Below are 19,626 nucleotides of genomic sequence, written 5' to 3' on the forward strand. Positions count from 1 at the left end.
GGAAGCCAGTGCCGGCAGCCGGGGAAGGCAGGCTCTGGGGGCCGTGGGACTAAGCCGTCAATTGGACATCCTTAGCACTGCCGCAGAGGCGTGAGAGGCTCCCACCACCACTGCTGTGCTCGCTAGCCGTGAGCCTGGCTTCTGGCCGAGTGGCGCTCCCCTGTGGGAGCACACTGACCACCAGGCGGCAACTCCTGTGTTGAGCATCTGCCCCCTGGTGGTCAGTGCACGTCATATCAAGTGGTTGAGCAGCCTTAGCATATCATTAGCATATTATGCTTTGATTGGTTGAACGGACAGCTGGACAACCAGACACTTAGCATATTAGGCTTTTATTATATAGGATAGATGTAGAAAATTAACCTGAAGCTCCATTTGTACATAACCAGACTGAGGACATATGACTAATCTAAGAACTCTGAACAATTTTTTAATGTAGAAAAAGAGCAATAAGAAATGATTCAGAAGTCTTTTGTTCTGATAATTTGATGGCTCAAAAAAATGCTCCTCAGAAAAGTAAAATTTTTGTTGTAAAGTTTTTATTTGATTGTAATCAAGTTTTCCTTAATTTTTAAATAAATTTTTTTTCTATGTCAAATAAAAAATTGAAATTTCTTATTTCTAAGACATTATCTCATAAACTACAGAAAATGAAAATATGTATCTATTGCTGAAATAAATTTCTTCTGATATGTATCAGAAGTTCAACTAGAACTAAGTACCTGCCCTAACTAGTTTGGCTCAGTAGACAGAGGATCTGCTTGCAGACTGAAGGGTCCCGGGTTCGATTCCGGTCAGGGGCATGTACCTTGGTTGCAGGCACATCCCCGGTAGGGGGTGTGCAGGAGGCAGCTGATTGATGTTTCTCTCTCATTGAAGTTTCTAATTTTCTGTCCCTCTTCCTTCCTCTCTATAAAAAATCAATAAAATATATATTAAAAAAAAAAGAACTAAGTACCTGAAATTCATTAACTGAACTCATTTTTAAAAAATAGACTAATTGTTTTTATTGTTTTCTACTTTCAATCTCTTACCTACAATGTAAATATTATTTTAACAAAAAATATAGCATTTAAAATAAATAAAACTTGAATTTGTATATGTATGCCCCTGTTTACATCGGGGATAGGGAACATCCAGCCTAAGGGCCGTATAAGGCCCATGAAATCATTTGGTCTGGCCGTGCCAAGGCATTAGCAGTAAGTTAATTAAATGTTTGACCAAATAAAGAAGGCTAAATTTTTTTAAATATATTTAATGATTTTTTACAGAGAGGAAGGGAGAGAGATAGAGAGTCAGAAACATCGATGGGAGAGAAACATCGATCAGCCGCCTCCTGCACATCTCCCACTGGGGATGTGCCCGCAACCAAGGTACATGCCCTTGACTGGAATCGAAACTGGGACCCTTCAGTCCGCAGGCCGACGCTCTATCCACTGAGCCAAACCGGTTTCGGCTAAGCAGGCTAATTTTTAAGCTGATAATTTTGTATGCCCCGTAAATGATGTTATAAATATCCAAATGGCTCTTGGCAGCAAAACGTTTCCCACCCCTGAGCTCTACATGAAGTAACTACTGCAGTATTTAATCACATAAAAAACATGAAATGTACTAACAGGAAATCAGATGTATCTGCATATAAACTGTTGAAGAAACAAGGCTAGAATAAAAGCATTTCTTTGAGGGGAGAGAGGTAAAATCTAAGTGCTTCCAATATTGAAACAGAATAAAAACATTTTAAATAAATGTATTAGAACATAAGATATTAAGATGACTATTAAGGACACTATAGCCCCGGCCAGTGTCCTTCAGTGGTCAGAGTGTCAGCCGTGCACTGAAAGGTCTTGGGTTTAATTCCTGGTCATGGGCATGTACCTGGGTTGCAGGTTCAATCTAGTCCCCGGCTGGAGTGCACTTCTCTCTCTTCCCCCAGCCCTTCCCCCCAACTACCTTCCACTCTCTCCAAAAATTAATGGGAAAAATATCCTCAGGTGAGGATTAATCAAAATAAAGAACACTAGAGTTACTAGCACCATACACATACTTTTTTCTTTTATACTAATCAGTTTATTAAAATTTATCAAATTTACAAATCACCTTTCTCTTAAACTTCAGAAAAATAAGCATTTAACAAACTCTTAACTAAACTTATTTATATATTTCAATTTTTAACAATCAAGACATCTTAGTTCAGTTGATTTTAATATCCTTAGATTTAAAATTTAAGTATTCTGCAAGTGTTTTATTTTATGACACTGATCTACCAACAACTTTTTTTTTGCCTTTTAATTGTCTTTATTACCCAAAAAAAGCTTCATTTTTAAAATTTATTTAGTTTTCTGACTCTGTGCTTGTGCCTTCAACACTTTCACAATGATTTTCTGCTCCTCAATAAGGAAAGCACACTTAATCCTGTCACGGACACATTTAGCACACATGGATCCACCATAGGCCCTGCTGACATGTTTTTTCGTTTTAGACAACCTCATTAGAACTTTAGTTCTCACAGCACAAACGCCTCTATGTCGGCCTGGGCTCAGACCGCATGCAGATTTTGTTGCTTTCCCAAGCTTCTTGGTATAAAGGAAAACAATTCTATTACCAGGGATTCGGGACAGCCTAGTTTTGTTAGAGGCTGTACTGTAGGACAGCCTCCAACGGTATGTCAAATGCAGAACCGTGGTGAATGCCTGAAATCACTGTCCCCGGAAGAGCCCACCAACTAACTTTTAAATAAATGTGCACTACGCTCTCTTGGATGCCCCACAAAACCCCCAATATAATAACAAAACCCTTAAGGTCCTATTTGATATGAACCTTATAAACTGCCACATGTCTAAAGGCTTCAAATATAAGAATTCTTCCCTAAATTTCAAATCAGTTTACTCAATTTTTACCTCAAAATGTGATGTGTGACTAAAATTCATTCATCTCATTCCACATATTATAAAACAATTTTTATTTAACCCAGGAGTACTTAATATCCATATTTCAATAACTAAATGCTAAATACCAGATAACTACTAAAGTTATTCTAGTTACTTTCTTCTTTGTGCTATTCTTTGGTTTCAAAATCTTCTTCAATGTATGTGCATTAACTTTTATATTGCTTTAAAAAAATCCTTTGTATATCCAGCATGAGTGGTTATATTTTGCAAATGAAAAGCAGAATGAGATGTCTGAATGAGGGAGAAAATCTCCAACTCAGGTAGCTTCACTCTAACTCAGGGGTCCTCAAACTTTTTAAACAGGGGGACAGTTCACTGTCCCTCAGACCATTGGAGGGCCGGACTATAATTTAAAAAAAAAACTATGAACAAATTCCTATGCACACTGCACATATCTTATTTTGAAGTAAAAAAACAAAACGGGAACAAATACAATATTTGTATTTGCATGTGGCCCGCGGACCGTAGTTTGAGGACCCCTGCTCTAACTCATTCTTTTAACACTATTAATGGGTCCTAACATTCCCAGAAGTCAAAGATTTACAAGCAAGTACCAACAAGAAATTTGTAAAGAAGAGTGTTAGTTACATCTCTAAAGTTGATGGAAAACATAGGAGGAGGAGGAACCATAAGTAAGGTAACCAATAATGATTTCTCCTTCCCTTCTATCTTTAACTACAATGATTCTCACTTCAGAATATGAAAGATTAAAGAAATTTACTTCCTCCTCCTCCTACATATTTTCCCCTACTCATCAGGCAACAAACAGGAGGATGAGAGGGCTGGTCTTGATATCCTTACAGGAATTATTTCTCCCTGAATTAAAAATAAAATTCTACATTAGATGGGTGGCTTATAGATATGTCTTAGTTGCTTTTAACAAAAACAGAAAAAGACATCAAGTAGCTAATGAAGTCTGCTCTAAAGCCACTTACCTCTCCAGGGTGCAATCTATCCCAGTTTTCATTAATGTACGTCATAAGCTCAAGTTCAGAATCAAAGTATTTCTTCTTGTGAATAACACTTAGGTTGTAAAGGCATAAGTGTGCTATATCTACCCTGGAATCCAAAGTAATCAAAATATACAAAAAAAACAATGTTTTTGGTTATTGTTAAGAAATCACACAATTTTTTATAACACCAGTAATTTTAAAAATCCAATGTAAAATACTTAAGTGAACAGAGGGTCAATATCCTAAGTCATATTCATAATGTAATAAATCATTACATTGAAAATAATTGGAAAGCATTAACTAAACATTTACTTATCCTAAACTAACTATAAACTAAAAAATATTTGAATAATTTCTTAAAATGCATTAAAAAAGAATCTGATTTCAAAAAACACCTTACAATAAAAAAATTTTGTTTTTACTACTATATATAAGCTACTGTATAGATCATACTTTATTAGACTTTGTCTGATTCACAAGTGTTATCTTTTCCTAAATTATGCAAAACATTTAATAAAAATGTCTAAGTACTTACTACATAGTACTCCTAAGTGTCAGTTTTGCTTTTAAAGTTACCTGCAGTCAACTGCAGCTCAACAGTATGAAATGGAAAATTCCAGAAATAAACAATTTCTAAGTTTCAAACTGTGCGCTGTTCTGAGTAGCATAACAACATCTTGTGCCATCCCACTCTGTCCCCCTTGGGGTGTGAGTCATCCTTTTTGTTCGGTGGATCCAGGCTGAACTGCCCTGCCCATTAGTCACTTAGTAGCTATCCTGGTTATTAGATGGATTGTGACAGTATCTCAGTGCTTGTGTGCAAGTGACCCTTATTTTACTCAATAATGAACACAAAGCTCAAGAGTAGTGATGACGGCAATTTTCCAAAGAGAAGCTGTAAAGTGTACTTATGTATGTATAACAAAAACCATAGTATATAACAAGGTCTGGTTCTATCCAAAGTTTCAGGTATTCACTTGGAGTCTTGGGCATATTTCCCATGAATAATGGGGAACTACCGTATAAATATTTTATCATTAAATCTCCCAAATTCATTATACTTCCAATGCCCAAGAATTGCTACTCAGAAGCAGAAATTGGCATATTTGTAATAAAAACTTTCTTCTACTATATGCTATTCTGAAGGCCCAAAAGAACTAGAAAGATAAGAGTTTTGAAGATATAAAGGGTATTTTAAGAAGTCATTAGAAAATGAATGGCTATATAACTTTTTCAATATAATTAGCTAATCCTTGGTAAAGATGACACCAGGTTTTCTATAAACAACAGAAAATAAATAAAGCTATACGTAAAGATGACCAAATTTTTACTTAAACCAAGTAAATATATCTACAGTTTTATCTTATAGGTTTAAGAATATGGCTCTCTTTTGTTCCTTAACAGAAATGTCCTCACTTACCACTGTAATGGTAGACGTTTGAGGTATTCAGGTCCAGAACTGCAGACAGAGCAAATAAATGTATAAAACCTAAGTTAAAAGGAAAAGTTGTAATTATTGTGTAATCAAAGGTATACATCAGAGAGACATGTTGACCTTCCTAAGCTCAGAAAGATGGCATAAATTAATGGCATAAGCCAATATTTAAAACCAGACTTTATGCCAAGTTTAGTGTTCTATCTTTAATTTGTCTTCCTAGAGTTCTCTCTTATATTCTACATTCTCCTAATCCAGAAAGCACATTAAGTCTACTTTTAGAAATTCTTAGGTCTAAGGTATAAATTGTGTGTATCAAGGTTCTTTGTCCTTTTCCAATGTTCTGTCACAGGATCTCTTTGAGGTTCTTTAAAGGAAGATACCAATGAGAAGAGTTTAGAACAGCCTTGGGCAAACTATGGCCCGCCGGATGGATCCGGCCCGTTTGAAATGAATAAAACTAAAAAAAAAAAAAAAAAAAAAAAAAAGACCGTACCCTTTTATGTAATGATATTTACTTTGAATTTATATTAGTTCACACAAACACTCCATCCATGCTTTTGTTCCGGCCCTCCGGTCCAGTTTAAGAACCCATTGTGGCCCTCGAGTCAAAAAGTTTGCCCACCCCTGGTTTAGAACATTGTGGGGCAATAGAAGCAAATGTAATCACTAATCAAATACTTGTAAGCCTTTTGGAATAATATCCAAAAGCATAAAAATTATGTGTACTTTCAAATTACATATAATTTAAATATATTACTCAATATTTTCCCTGTAAGGTGACTCCTTTACAAATCACTATTAAAACTACTTCTAGAAATCAAAAACTGCAAATATTACCACAATAAAAAAGCTAAATAAAAATTTTTTTAAATCAAACAGTAAAGTCCAAATGCCCTTCTCACCTGTCTCCAAATAACATTGGCTTTTGAAGGCATTGCACACAAGCCTCGTGAAACCACTGCTTACATTTGCAGCACTGTAGCATCTTTAAATACCAGCTATGAGAAAAAAGTTAAGATTAAAATTACTACCTTTTGATGATGTAAAGTATTTTTTTTAAGTGGCATTGTGCTTATAGGATCACATTTCTACTACAGGTAGTGCTAAATTTTTTCTTTCTCAAAAATGTCATTCATATTAACCACTTGATCTCTCTTATTCATGAGAATTTATAAGCTCTAGAAAGATACAACTATTTCTAGTCAATAAGTGCCTGGTTCCTACACTAGTCCAGGATCTATGTCAAAACACAATCTTGGGGCCGAAACCGGTTTGGCTCAGTGGATAGAGCGTCGGCCTGCGGACTGGAGGGTCCCAGGTTCGATTCCGGTCAAGGGCATGTGCCTTGGTTGCGGGCACATCCCTAGTGGGAGATGTGCAGGAGGCAGCTGATCAATGTTTCTCTCTCATTGATGTTTCTAACTCTCTATCTCTCTCCCTTCCTCTCTGTAAAAAATCAATAAAAAAAAAAAAGTTCAAAAAAAAACCAAAAAACACAATCCTGGGAATGTTTTCACACTGACTCTATACTCTAGAACAGTGGTTCTCAACCTTCCTAATGCCGCGACCCTTTAATACAGATCCTCATGCTGTGGTGACCCCCAACCATAAAATTATTTTTGTTGCTACTTCATAACTATAATTTTGCTACTGTTATGAATCATAATGTAAATATCTGATATGCAGGATGTATTTTCATTGTTACAAATTGAACATAATTAAAGCATAGTGATTAATCACAAAAACAATATGTAATTATATATGTGTTTTCCGATGGTCTTAGGCGATCCCTGTGAAAGGGTCATTCGACCCCCCCCCCCAAAGGGGTCGCGACCCACAGGTTGAGAACCGCTGCTCTAGGAGACGTTCCATAGGTCACTGATGTGTATGGGTGTTTACCACATATATCAAATGGGCATAAGCAGTTTTATATTTTCACTGCGTTTCTATTATTCTTGTCTATTAAAATGGAAACAAGTATAAGTTATGCATGACATAATTTCGGGCAAACACAGACCACATATGTCACAGTGACATGCCATATAGCCTAGGTGTATACCATCTAGGGTTGTATAAGTATACTCTGTGATGTTCACACAATGATGAAATTGCTTAATGATGTATTCAGAAAGTATTCCCATCGTTAAATTGCACATGACTACATAGCAATTTAATGTAATTGATTAACATAATTATACATCTAATCTAAGACTCTACCAGGTGGTAAAGGCTTTGTGAAAGATTTTGTTGTTTTAAACAGCTGAAGATGCTAAAACTCAATCTTCAAGTGAGGATTATCCTTTCCTTTCAGTTACTACATGGTTTTGATATATTGATATCCTTATTTGCCACCCAAATAATGTGTTCCTCCTAATAATTCTGTTGCTCAACTAGTCAGCCCCACATAAATTTTAAGCTACATATACACAAAGGTAAGAAGACTGATACTAAGTAAGGTCAGTCATTCAACAAAGACTAATAAATAACTATGTTCCAGTGCTTGTGTTCAAATAACTACTCTGCTAGGTGCTGGAGTTGTTAGCAATATCAGCTCATGTAATCATGGTACAGAACAATGAATGATCTATCTCCCAAAATAATGTCTATAATACTTTCCACCTACTTTGAATAATGCTTTAAACTAAATGCTAGTTATAAATGAGTTCATTGTGTCTATTTTAGAAGTGATTTTTAAAAACTAATTTCTTAAATGTGCAGGTGACCAAAAACTAAGAAGTATTATAAAAATGTTAAATCACAAAAAGTCCCTAAGATCAGAGATGAGGCAGAATACAGAACTAAAATTTCACTAATTTATATGTTCATTTATTCATCATCAATTACCTATATGTTCCAGTCTTCTCCTAGACAGCATCATCTTAAGAGAAGCAGAGTCTCATAAGACACACAAAAAAATAATTATAATTTAAATAGTTAAATCGAAAGAATAAGATGGGATGACTAAAGAAAGGTAATACAATCTCTCTTTGCAAGTACAGAAGTATAATGTCCAGAACTCTAATAGTCCCATTATTTTCTGTAAGACTATTCTTGGAAACAGTGAATTTTCTAATCATAACACCGCATTTCAAGAGTAAATTTTAAAAACTATGAGCAAGAAATGCCGTTTGGAAGTCATGTCATAAAGAATATTTTATGGCAATGGAGATTTTAGCCTGGAAAAGAGAACATTATTAGTATGTAAGTAATGGGAGTAAGAAATGTGATTGCTGGATTGAAATATTTTAAGAATTACCTCCTCAGAGAGAAAAGAGTATTTGTTTAGTTCCAAAGAGCAGAACTAGGACCACTGATCAGAAGTTAAGGGTAAATTCCTAAACATTCTTAGTTAGAACTGATTCATTTCTTTAGCAAATATTTAATTAAAAAGATGAATAAAACTACAGCCTCTAATTCCCCTCCCTCAATTTTCTTTACTGATACTTCCATAAATTTACAATTCACTATTACTCCGACACCAAAATCAGTAACAAAAATAAAGTTGAAAAAATAAAAATTACGTAAAGGGTATTAAATAACTATATTTACTTACTCTCCAGGGCCTCCACAATAGCAGTAACATTGCTGGACATTGGTTTTATGACCTGCATCCCATTCAAGGTCTGCCACACTATAGGGTAATGTCTGCTTCATGACTTGCAATGCTTTGGCATTTGGTCCTTTCTTAAGCGCACCACCCCTCTATATTAGAGGGAAAAGATTATTTAAAAGAGTGAAGGATAAAATTTTAAATACAATTCTATAACTTAAAAATGCTTCTGAAACTTCTGAAAGCAGTTCCATTCTAAATTTCTTAGCATATCACAAAACTGCCTGACTAATAATCTTTCCTATTAGCTTTTCTTTCAAATTATTGCCCCAATTCCAAGACCGCAATCAGAAAATAAGTGCAAAAATAGCTGCAAGTCACTTAAGCATCATTAGCCAAACAATAACCAGCACCTCTTTCTACTCAGCATTGACTGCTCATTTCATTCAAATAAACTTTCAACGTACACAATCATTATGTTGATAATGCCTTATAAATTCCATTTAGGGTTTTAGCCCAAAACACTTAAAAGATACCTTTGTTGTTGTTGCAAAAACACACTGTCGACAGAGCCATTTTTCATCTGAATCAATCACACTGGAATCAATGTGAGGTGTGTGACACAACTGATGATATCCTTAATATCAAAAAAAGCATAAAGCAAATTCTATTTTATTATTAAATACAATTTAAATGCATTAGTATTTTCTTTTCCTACATTAATATAATTACAACTGATGAGTAAATTTATCATAACAGCTTCAAATTAACATTGTAAAGTAATTTTGAATCATTAATCTTCACAAACTTTTCCACAAGATTAAAAGAAATCAATGTTTACCTTGGCCACACTTATCACATATAACCATTTCATTGGGAGCTTCTGAATACTCTTCCTGACATATTGTACAGACCATTTCCCCACTTCCAGTGGCTCCTGAAATATTTAAATAATTTTATTATTTATTTATAATAATAAAGTGTTCCATTTAACAAAACTACTTTTTGACTCAGTGAGGAGCCTATATTAGCAATGTTTTTTCACTAGATCATAATGATTTATTTTTAAGCCAAAGTACTATACACAAAATGCTATCTCTCTGCTCCCTTTCTATGTTCTGACCTCTAACTGATTTCTAACTGTCTACATTCATAACTTAACCTGCTTTTTGGCAGAGGACATCATTTAAGCTGCTCTCAGGCAGGATCCTTTATCATTCATTTTTAATATTCCCATTCTCCTGGGAGGTTGTTTTTGTCAACACTAGAACTACTCTCCAAAACACATACCCACCCATGTATATACATGTGTTCACTCACTCTACACTGCCTAACATCATGAGACTAAAGAAAAGGCGCAAGGGAGATGTGTCAATGACTCCTTTTCCTCTGGGTCTGGAACATTTCTTTTTATTTACTAATTTATGAAAGAGGCTGAACACCAATTATTTAATTTTCAGCTTCTGAAATATGGAAATATGGTTGGTGCCAATAATATACCCTAACAAAATCCCACTGCAATAAAATCTGGGGGTTCCACAGTTAATAATTTTACTTTTTACCTGAATAGATAATTTATTTCTTAAACATTTTTATTCTAAAACACTTCTATTCTATAAATTTTAAAATGATTTTATCACTCTAACACATTTCCAATATTCCCTATTCATCTATTTAAATATACATAGTTAAAATGTTAATACACATGCTTTATTCACATAGCAACAATAAAAAAATTTCAATTTTGTGCTCTGACCCAAGCATTGTTAGGTTCCTGACATATACTATTTTATTTAATTCTACAACTTTTAGATAAATATCCTCTCTAAAGAGAAGACGTGAGGTTCAGAAAGATAAAGTAACTAATCCAAGGACCTTCAGTCAGAAAGTATCAAGGCTAGGATTCAAACCTAGATATACTAGAGTCCATACTCTACACTGTGAGATGCTTCTTTTCATTAATACTATTTAATATTCCTTCTATCAAAAGCATTTTTTAGCCCTAGCTGGTTTGGCTCAGTAGATAGTCGGCCTGTGGACTGAAGGGTCCCAGGTCAGATTCTGGTCAAGGGCCCATGCCCAGGCTGCAGGCTCGATCCCCAGCTGGGGGCGTGCAGGAGGCAGCCAATCAATGACTCTCTCATCATTGATGCTTCTATTTCTCTATCCCTCTCCCTTCCTCTCTGAAATCAATAAAAATACATTTTTTAAAAAGCATTTTTTACGCCGCAGTTTTCAAAATTATAACTTCAAAGCTATACTAATAGAAGGGTAATATGCTAATTAGACTGGACGTCTTCTGGACAAAGCCACGGTGGGGGGGGCCAAGGCAGAGGCAGTTAGGGGTGATCAGGCCAGCAGGGGAGAGCAGTTAGGGGCGATCAGGCCAGCAGGGGAGAGCAGTTAGGGGCAATCAGGCTAGCAGGGGAGCAGTTAGGGGTGATCTGGCAGGCAGGCAGAGGCAGTTAGGGGCGATCAGGCAGGCAGGGGAGCAGTTAGGGGCATCAGGTAGGTAGGCAGAGGGGTTAGGGGCGACCAGGCAGGCAGGCAGGTAAGCGGTTAGGAGCCAATGGTCCTGGATTACGAGAGGGACATCCCCCGAGGGGTCCCGGATTGGAGAGGGTGCAGGCCAGGCTGAGGGACACCCCCGCTCCCGTGCACAAATTTCATGCACTGGGCCTCTAGTAACTACATAATATTCCATCCAGGGAAAGAACCAAATTTACTTTATTACACCCTCTATTCTTACACAGACAGGTTACCAAATTTCTTGTTTGTTCATTTTTTTGCATTTTTTCCTTGTCTGTTTCAGTGTCTTGTCCTCTCTAGCCTCCTGCTCTCCCAGGGGTTTGTCTTCTTCTCTGCACAGTTGACTAAAGCTGGCCTCCCCAAATCTTCTGATTTTTGGCTAGATTAGAATAAGGAGAGCAACCAGACTGGCCTGGAACCTCTCTGTCCAAATCTGTAATTCCCTTGAACAGAACCAATAGTCCTAGATTGGGGTAGGTGCTTAATCTGACTCCCACTGCAACCAGGTGGACTGGTGTAGGGGAAGGCAGTTCCTCAGAAAAGCCAGTGCTAATTCAAGCCATTTCATCTTCGATATCTCACATTTTTAGTTATTATTAAAATAATGCTACAGTAAATATTTTTTATCTGATTTTTTAAATTTTGAATTATTTAGAATAAACTGCTAAAATGAGTCTGCTGTATAAATTAAAGAGTATAAAACATTTTTATGCATTTAATGCTGCTGTTTAAATATCCAAAATAGAAATTTACACTGTCATCAGCAGTGTACCATTTTCCCAGAAACCATAATGGTATTTAGGTGTTAAGATTAAAAATCCTTTTAAATTCATTTAATGGTTTTAACATGTTATCTCCCTGTTGTAATGCACATTTCTTTGATTACTAACATGACTATATATTCTTCCTTATTTATGTAAACTGTTCAAAGGAATCTTATTACATGAGTGAAATTATGCTAATTTATTATTATTTTGCTAGTATCTGTTATTATAGAAAGAAAATTACTAAAGCTACTCTACACACTGAAATCTGTCATAATGCAATTTTCAGGTTCACTTCCTCATTTTATACCAACTCCAAGTTATGTGTGTTGTACTTTCTAGATATTACAAAGTTAATGGCCAAAGAGTAATCCTTGGTAATTCTAAGGCTAGTAAAAGCAGCCAGTGAGGAAAGAACCACCACAGACTACTAAACTGACGCACTGGTGGGGCACATGTTGGATAGGACCCTCACTTTCATTACAACTTTCTATCTTTATGTACCACTGGTCTTCGGAAAAAAGGAATGGAGGGAGGGAAGAGACAAAAGACTGAGAAACCTGTATTTTAACTCACAGGAACCTTGAAAAGGTAGGAAAGTTGAAAGGGATACATAGCTAATAGAAGGGAATAGAGGCAGTATATGTGTTTCAGACCCACCAAAGACAGAGTCACATTTACAAATTAAAAAAGAGAAATTCCTAATGCAGGTAATAAGATCTGCTCAATATCACTACTGTTGAAGACATCCTATCCTCCTAGCACTTTTCTCACTGACCCATCAATTCCAGATTCAAAACATACAACACGCAGTAACCTATCATAAAGTTGCAGTTGGGAATCCAATACAAAACCCAATCGCTAAATATTTTAGAAAGGTATCCACCTATCCTTCAGGGAAAGAGAATTTACATCTCCTTTCTAAAGCAGGAAATAGAAAACAGAGGTCTCTGTGCAGGCCTATTGACCTAGTAAAAGCAAAACCGAAAGTGCTGCTTTAGCCCTGGCTGTTAGGTTCAATCAGTCGGAACGTCTGTCCCATACACCAGAAGGTGGTGGGTTTGATTCCCCTTCAGGGCATGTACGGGAGGCAACTAGTGGATGTTTCTCTCTCCCTTCCTCTCTCTCTAAAATAAATAACAACAACAATAATAAAAACTGTTACATTTTTTTAAAATCCTCACCCACAGATATATTTCCATTGATTTTTAAAGAGAGTGGAAGAGAGAGGGAAAGAGAAATATTGATGTGAGAGAAACACGTCGATTGGCTGCCTCCTGCACCGCCCCAACCAGGGCCCAGTCTGGGAAGGCATCTGCAACCTAGGTACCCACTCTTGACTGAAATCAAACCTGAGACGCTTCTGTCCCCAGGCCAATGCTCTATCCAATGAGCCAAACCAGGTAGGGCAAAACTTACATTTTTTAAAAAGTGTTGCATTCGTGTGTAAAGTACTCAGATTTTAATAATAATACTTTTTCTAAAAATAAATAAAGCACCTACCATGAAACAGATACCTAGAAAAACACCTTTATTTAGCAGATTCAAATAACACGCAGCAATTATAGTTTGTAAAAATAGAAAGTATAAAAAAATGTACCTACAACCAAACCAAGGTGTACCTGTACTTATTTTCCCATATAAACATTAAGAAATAATTGATCATTTTAAACCATTTTTATTAATGAATATTTCTAGTACTCAGCCTTTTATTATGTTCTAATTCCCCCAAGCATCTGACAAAAAATATGTCCTCAATACCTATTAGCTCTTTATAGTACTTTGTACTAATATAAGCAAGTAACAGTTAAAATGAAGCCCAAACTGTTTCTTCTTAGTTCTTAGAAGGGTCCTAACAATAGTGACACAACTGTCTTCTAGTAGTTAGTAGTCTACCTCTACCCTAACAGAGTGATTCTTTTTTTTTTTTTTTTTTTGCAGTTTTTAATATAGATCCGCAATTTTCAACCAGAGTGCTGCAAGAATTTTTAAAATGTGCAATACCTAACTATTTAGTCAGGGGCACTGACCTCTTTTCCCTTAGAGTGTCAAATAAAAAAAATGACAACAGCCAATACAACAATATCTGTCCATTATGAATGAATCAAAATTATACCTTCTTTTTTTTTGGTCAGACTGGCAAAATATATATATTTTGATGTGCTTCAGAATTTTAGTAATTAGCTTATGTGTGTCAGGAGATGAAAAAGATTGAAAATCACTGATATAAATTATAACTTCCAGAAGACTACAAAGGTAAAGTTGATTTTTTTAGCCTCTCCTTAAAAGTGATTCTGAAATATTTTAATACACTACTGAACACTCAAATATGACAAGTTGGAAAAAATCAAATTTTAGTATAAATCATGTTCAAGAGAAATAGTAGCACCTGCCTGTTTGGATGTCCTTCCAGAGAACCCAGGATTTAGAACTGTCTTCAAAAATGATGAAGCAGCTCTGTTTTAATATGTTTATCTGAAATACAGAGGAATACTGGTGACTTCTTTTAAAATAAAAAACAGAGTTATATTTAAATTCAAAATTATTAAACATTTACTGCAAAAACTGCAAAAGATATCTTATATTAAGGTAACTTGCCTTTTTGATAGTTCCAAGATAAAACAAGCCATCTGACCATCTAGCTAGGACATCCTGACCCTCTTCAAATTTACATGCTGGCTTTTTGACTTTATATCCATCCTGTAAAGACAGCTTGGTCAAGGATGTTGGGGTCTTTTGGTTTCGACGTAAAGGAGACCGCTTGTGGACCAGTGAATTACCTGCCCCTGTAGAGTCTCTGTTTCAGAAAATAAAAGATAGCCATAAGATTAACTTACTGATAGAGCTTATTTTATTCCACTGATATCATATATTAAAAATTTTGATTTATTAAAAACCTTAGATGGAGGTAAAATATAACAAGTACCTCAAAGTCACAAATACCTTCCAAGAAACAAAGAGGTTTAACACAGAATGATAGCAGTTTCAATATTTATTCAGTGCCTGTCCAAAGTGAGGCCACGATTCAGCAACCACTCCAAGATAAATAAAAACAGCTATCATCAAAATAACAGCTCTAAGTTAAAGTGGATAGGCCATGGTCATGAGCAAAAGATGCTTTGAATATCATAATCGTGTTTAGACAAAAAAAAAAAAAGTTACATGGCACAATTTCACATGCACTTGATAAAGAACAAAAATGTTTATGCCACATGTAGTTAAAACACACTAACCAGTGACGACTTTGGGGTAGCTGGGTATATTTAACTCATTGGAAGGGTAGTCATGACCTCCCTCTGGGGAATCACTATAGAAATGATCCTGTTTACTGACAGAAATGTATGAGAATCCATCAAATATGCAAAAAGGAAATTTAAAATAAAAATTGGGAACCACCAATTCCACAAGATCACAATCAAATGAGAAGTATGTTATAATTTACTTTTTTTAAAACAAAAGACCCCCAAATTAAATATTCTAAAACAATATAACTTATGTATTAGTTATTCCATAAGCAGCATAGCATACCACCATCAATCTTTTCTATTTTTTGGTTAATTCTCACCCAAGATATTTTTTCTAATGATTTTAAAGAGAGTGAGAGGGGGAAAGGGAGGTAGGCAGGGGAAGGGGGAAAGAGAGAAACATCAATGTGAGAGAGAGACATTGACTGGTGGCCTCCAACATGAACCCAAACAGGGCCAGAGATTGAACCAGAAACCCAAGTACTTGCCCTTGACCGGGAAGCAAACCATCAGTGTACAGGCTGATGCTCTAACCATTAACCTTCTTAAAGGTAAAGCAGTTTATTTTGTTTTACTTCCTAATTTAGATTATTATTTACTAATTAAACAAACAACATGTAAAACTAGGTAGATAGTAATTCAAAAATAGACAGCATAAAAGTTAAGTAAAAATAAAAGAAGTGAGGAAGAAAAAAAGTTTTAACCCCTAAGAATTAGGAATACCTGATTTCAATACCTAAGAATATTCAAATTCTGGAAAACATTAAATCTACACATCCAAGCTCAACAAACTCCAAGTAGAATAAATGAAAAGATCTCTATACCCAGACATACCATAGTAAAAATACTGAAAGAGAAAATCTTGAGAGCAGCGAGAAAATTACTCAGTATCTGCAAGGAAACCCCACAACATAAGTTCTCATCAGACACAATGAAGGCCAGAAGGCTGTGAGAAGACATATTCAAAGTGCTGAAAGAAAAACTGTCAACCAAGAATATTATATTCAGCAAAACTGTCTTTCAAAAATAAAAGTGAATAAAAATACTCCCATTACCCTGACCGGTTTGGCTCAGTGGATAGAGCATCGGCCTGTGTACTGGGGGGTCCCAGGTTCGATCTGGTCAAGGGCATGTACCTTGGTTGTGGGCACATCCCCAGTGGGAGGTGTGAAGGAGGCAGCTGATCGATGTACCTCTCTCATAGATTTTTCTGACTCTCTCTCTTTCCCTTCCTCTCTGTGAAAAATCAGTGAAATATATTTTTTTAAAAAAATACTCCCATTAAGCAAAAACAGAGAGAATTTGTTGCTAGCAAAGCACCTTAGAAGAAATACTAAAGGAAATTCTTAGAATTGAAAGCAAGTAAACCAAAATAAAAATTCAAATACACATACATACAAGAAAACAAAGAATACTGGTAAAGGTAATTAGATATATCATATAAATGATATTTCCTCTAATGTAAGTATATGAAACAATCGTCCTATCTAATAAAAGAGAAACATGGTAATTAGCCGTATGTCCACTACCCTTCCCATTGGCTAATCAGCAAGATATGCAAATTAATCACCAGCCAAGATGGCGGTTAATTTGCATACATAGGCACAATGATGGGAGGCGAAAAGGGAAGGATGGAAGAAGCCGCCTGCCGGTGTCGGAACCCAGGTGGCAGCCAAGAGCCCGAGAACTGGGCCACCATTGTGATCGGAGAAGCCGGGCCACCTTTGCTGGCCCTGGGCCAGTAATCGGAGAAGCCGGGTGGGGCTGGGAAGAGGGGATGTCCGTCCTCTCTTCCCTGCCCCACCGGCTTCTCAGATCAGGGATCACCAGTGATCAGAGAACACCCAGAGGCGGGGCCAGAGGCCAGGCTGCAACCCTGCCTGGGGAAGCGGTCAGGCCCCAGAAGGAGACCCATGGGCCTGGGAACACGATCCGGTGCCCGGGCAGTGGCGCATCCCCAGCCCCAGAAGGAGACCCATCGGCTGGGGAATGTGATCCGGTGCCTGGCGCAGCCAGGGACCAGGGCTGTGTCGCCGCCGGGGCACACCATCCGGTCTCAGGGTGATGCAGCCAGGCCCCAGAAGGAGACCCAGGGGCCGGGGCACGCGATCTGGTCCGGGGGCGACGCAGCCAGGCCCCAGAAGAAAACCCAGGGGCCAGGGCTGTGTTGCCGCCAGGACTCCTGATCCTGTGCCCGAACAGTGGTGCATCCCCAGCCCCAAAAGGAGACCCAGGGGCCAGGGCTGTGTCGCCGCCAGGGCACGCGATCCGGTGTCCAAGCAGTGGTGTATCCCCAGCCTCAGAAGGAGACCCAGGGACCTCCCAAGCGGAGAGTCTCTGTGGTCAGACTGCGCGGTGTCGGGACAGGAATAAAGATGGAGGTGACTCATGCCTGGCCAGCGGCCTTAGACCAGCAAACAGGGCCTTTCAGAGGGGACTCGGGGTGGGGGTAGGGCGAGGAAAGCGAGCGGGAAATAGAGAACTACAACTCCCAGGAGGCTTAGCAGCTGGGGCCTGTGTGCCTGGCCATGAAATCAGATTGGGCGAGTCATTTTGCATGGTTGGAAGTTCTGCAGGGAGCCAGGGAGAAATGGTGCTGGAGCAGAGAGAGGGGTCCAGGGCAGCTGTGGGCTTTGAGGAGTTCTCAGCACCTCCCTGCTTGGAGCTGGCGCAGCCTCCGCTGTTCGATGGTCACATCCTGGAGAGTGAGCGAGACGAAGAGGAGGAGGCAGCCCAAGGCCAGCATCCACGGTGCCAAGGGGAACTCAATCGCAGGAAGTACCAGGTGCTGGGTTGGCGCTGCAGGGAAATCGAGTGGGTCCTGAACAGGCTCCATCAGATATAGAGGATAACACGGAGACTCCAGCAGGAGCAGAGGTTCCTCATGAGGGTGCTGGACTCCTACGGCGACGACTACTGGGCCAGCCAGTTCACCATCTTACTGGAGGACGAGGGCAGCCAGGGCACAGACGCCCCACCCCAAGCAACGCTGAGAACGAGCCTCTGGAGAAAGAGGGGCTGTCCCCGCCCAGGAGGACACCAGCACCTGCAGAAGCCAGCAGCCCGGCCCCTGCTGAGGGGCCCAGCGGTTGGAAGAGGCGGCGAGTGCCACGGGAAGGGTGCCGGGCGGGAGTCCCGCTGACTCCGGATCTGGCCCCCATGCAGATAAAGGTGGAGGAAGACTTTGGCTTCAAAGTGGTCGAGGCTCTGGACTCAAGTTGGGTTTCTCGGGAGCCAGACAAGCTGCTGCCCTACCCCACCCTAGCCAGCTCCCCCTTTGACTGACCCCCAATAAACAGACCCCATGCTCTCCTCGGCAAAAAAAAAAAAAAAAAAAAAAAGCTTATTGAGGCATGCTTATAGGATCAAATAGTATAAATACAGATGTAACAGGACAATAAAAAGAGAACCTGGCTACGATGATCACCTGAACGCTGCCTCTGTGTCATTCCTTCTTCGCCAACTCCGTCCACACCTTTGGGAACCTCTGGACCTGCTGGGGCTGGACCCCAACATTCCTCTTCTTATAAGGACTTCAGTGAGATGGGCTAAGGGTCCCACTGGAACTGCCTCAATTTAATGTAATCCCCTCTTTAAAGATCTTATCTCCACATACAGATACATTCTGAGGTTCGGGGGATTAGGATTTTAGCATACATTTTGTTGATTATCCAAATCAGCCCTTAACAACCAGCATGTTTCAGAAAGTAGATTCCTACAGGGTTATTTACCAAACATTCAGAAGTATTTTTAAAAGAGCTAAGCCCCTCGCCCACCGCACGGGCCCCTCCCGGCGAAGAGAGAAGGCCTGGGTTCCGGGCGCCCGAGGAAAACTGGTGCCAGCAGCCAGGGGAAGGGGCCCCCAAGGGGCCCCAGATTGCGAGAGGGCACAGGTCGGGCTGAGGGACCCACCCGAGTGCACAAATTTTTGTGCACTGGGCCTCTAGTCCTATCTAATAAAAGAGAAACATGGTAATTAGCGTACAACCGCTACCCTTCCCATTGGCTAATCAGTGCGATATGCAAATTAACTGCCAGACAAGATGGCGGCCAGCAGCTAAGGCAGCTTGAAACTAACATGAGGCTTGCTTGCTTCAGTGATGGAGGACTCCAGAGTTCCCCCGCCTGCTTTGCCAGCCTCTGAGCCTGCAGTTTAAGAAACATTGTAACGAACATAGAAGCTAAACAAAACCCCAGAA

At 38.6% G+C, this 19,626-nt stretch overlaps 2 protein-coding genes and 1 pseudogene across 3 annotated transcripts in view; 1 reads left to right on the forward strand and 2 right to left on the reverse strand.

The window, feature by feature from the left end:
* The window catches only part of MTF2 (metal response element binding transcription factor 2), a 73,514-nt gene that overhangs the window by 16,441 nt on the left and 37,447 nt on the right, over positions 1–19,626 (reverse strand). Inside the window, exons 2-9 of the mRNA XM_081087752.1 lie at positions 14,781–14,979; positions 14,576–14,657; positions 9,731–9,826; positions 9,426–9,526; positions 8,893–9,041; positions 6,242–6,337; positions 5,322–5,390; positions 3,884–4,007 (exon numbers count right to left, since the gene is read on the reverse strand). Of these exons, the coding sequence (XP_080943878.1) occupies positions 3,884–4,007; positions 5,322–5,390; positions 6,242–6,337; positions 8,893–9,041; positions 9,426–9,526; positions 9,731–9,826; positions 14,576–14,657; positions 14,781–14,979 (916 nt within the window). The remainder of the gene's footprint in view (positions 1–3,883; positions 4,008–5,321; positions 5,391–6,241; positions 6,338–8,892; positions 9,042–9,425; positions 9,527–9,730; positions 9,827–14,575; positions 14,658–14,780; positions 14,980–19,626) is intronic.
* LOC308516915 (large ribosomal subunit protein eL34-like) lies at positions 589–3,578 on the reverse strand (the record flags this gene model as incomplete). The annotated part of the gene is made up of 3 exons (XM_081087986.1): positions 589–731; positions 1,448–2,690; positions 3,537–3,578. The coding sequence occupies 2 exons, from the start codon at positions 3,576–3,578 to the stop codon at positions 2,328–2,330; spliced, it is 405 nt and encodes a 134-aa protein (XP_080944112.1). The 3' UTR covers positions 589–731; positions 1,448–2,327.
* LOC308516694 (TCF3 fusion partner-like) lies at positions 18,018–18,775 on the forward strand (annotated as a pseudogene). Its single transcript has one exon. The product of its transcript is annotated as a TCF3 fusion partner-like (transcript).

This window comes from Myotis nattereri (genome assembly GCF_964212035.1).
Source record: "Myotis nattereri genome assembly, chromosome: 3".
Taxonomy (NCBI): Eukaryota; Metazoa; Chordata; class Mammalia; order Chiroptera; family Vespertilionidae; genus Myotis; species Myotis nattereri.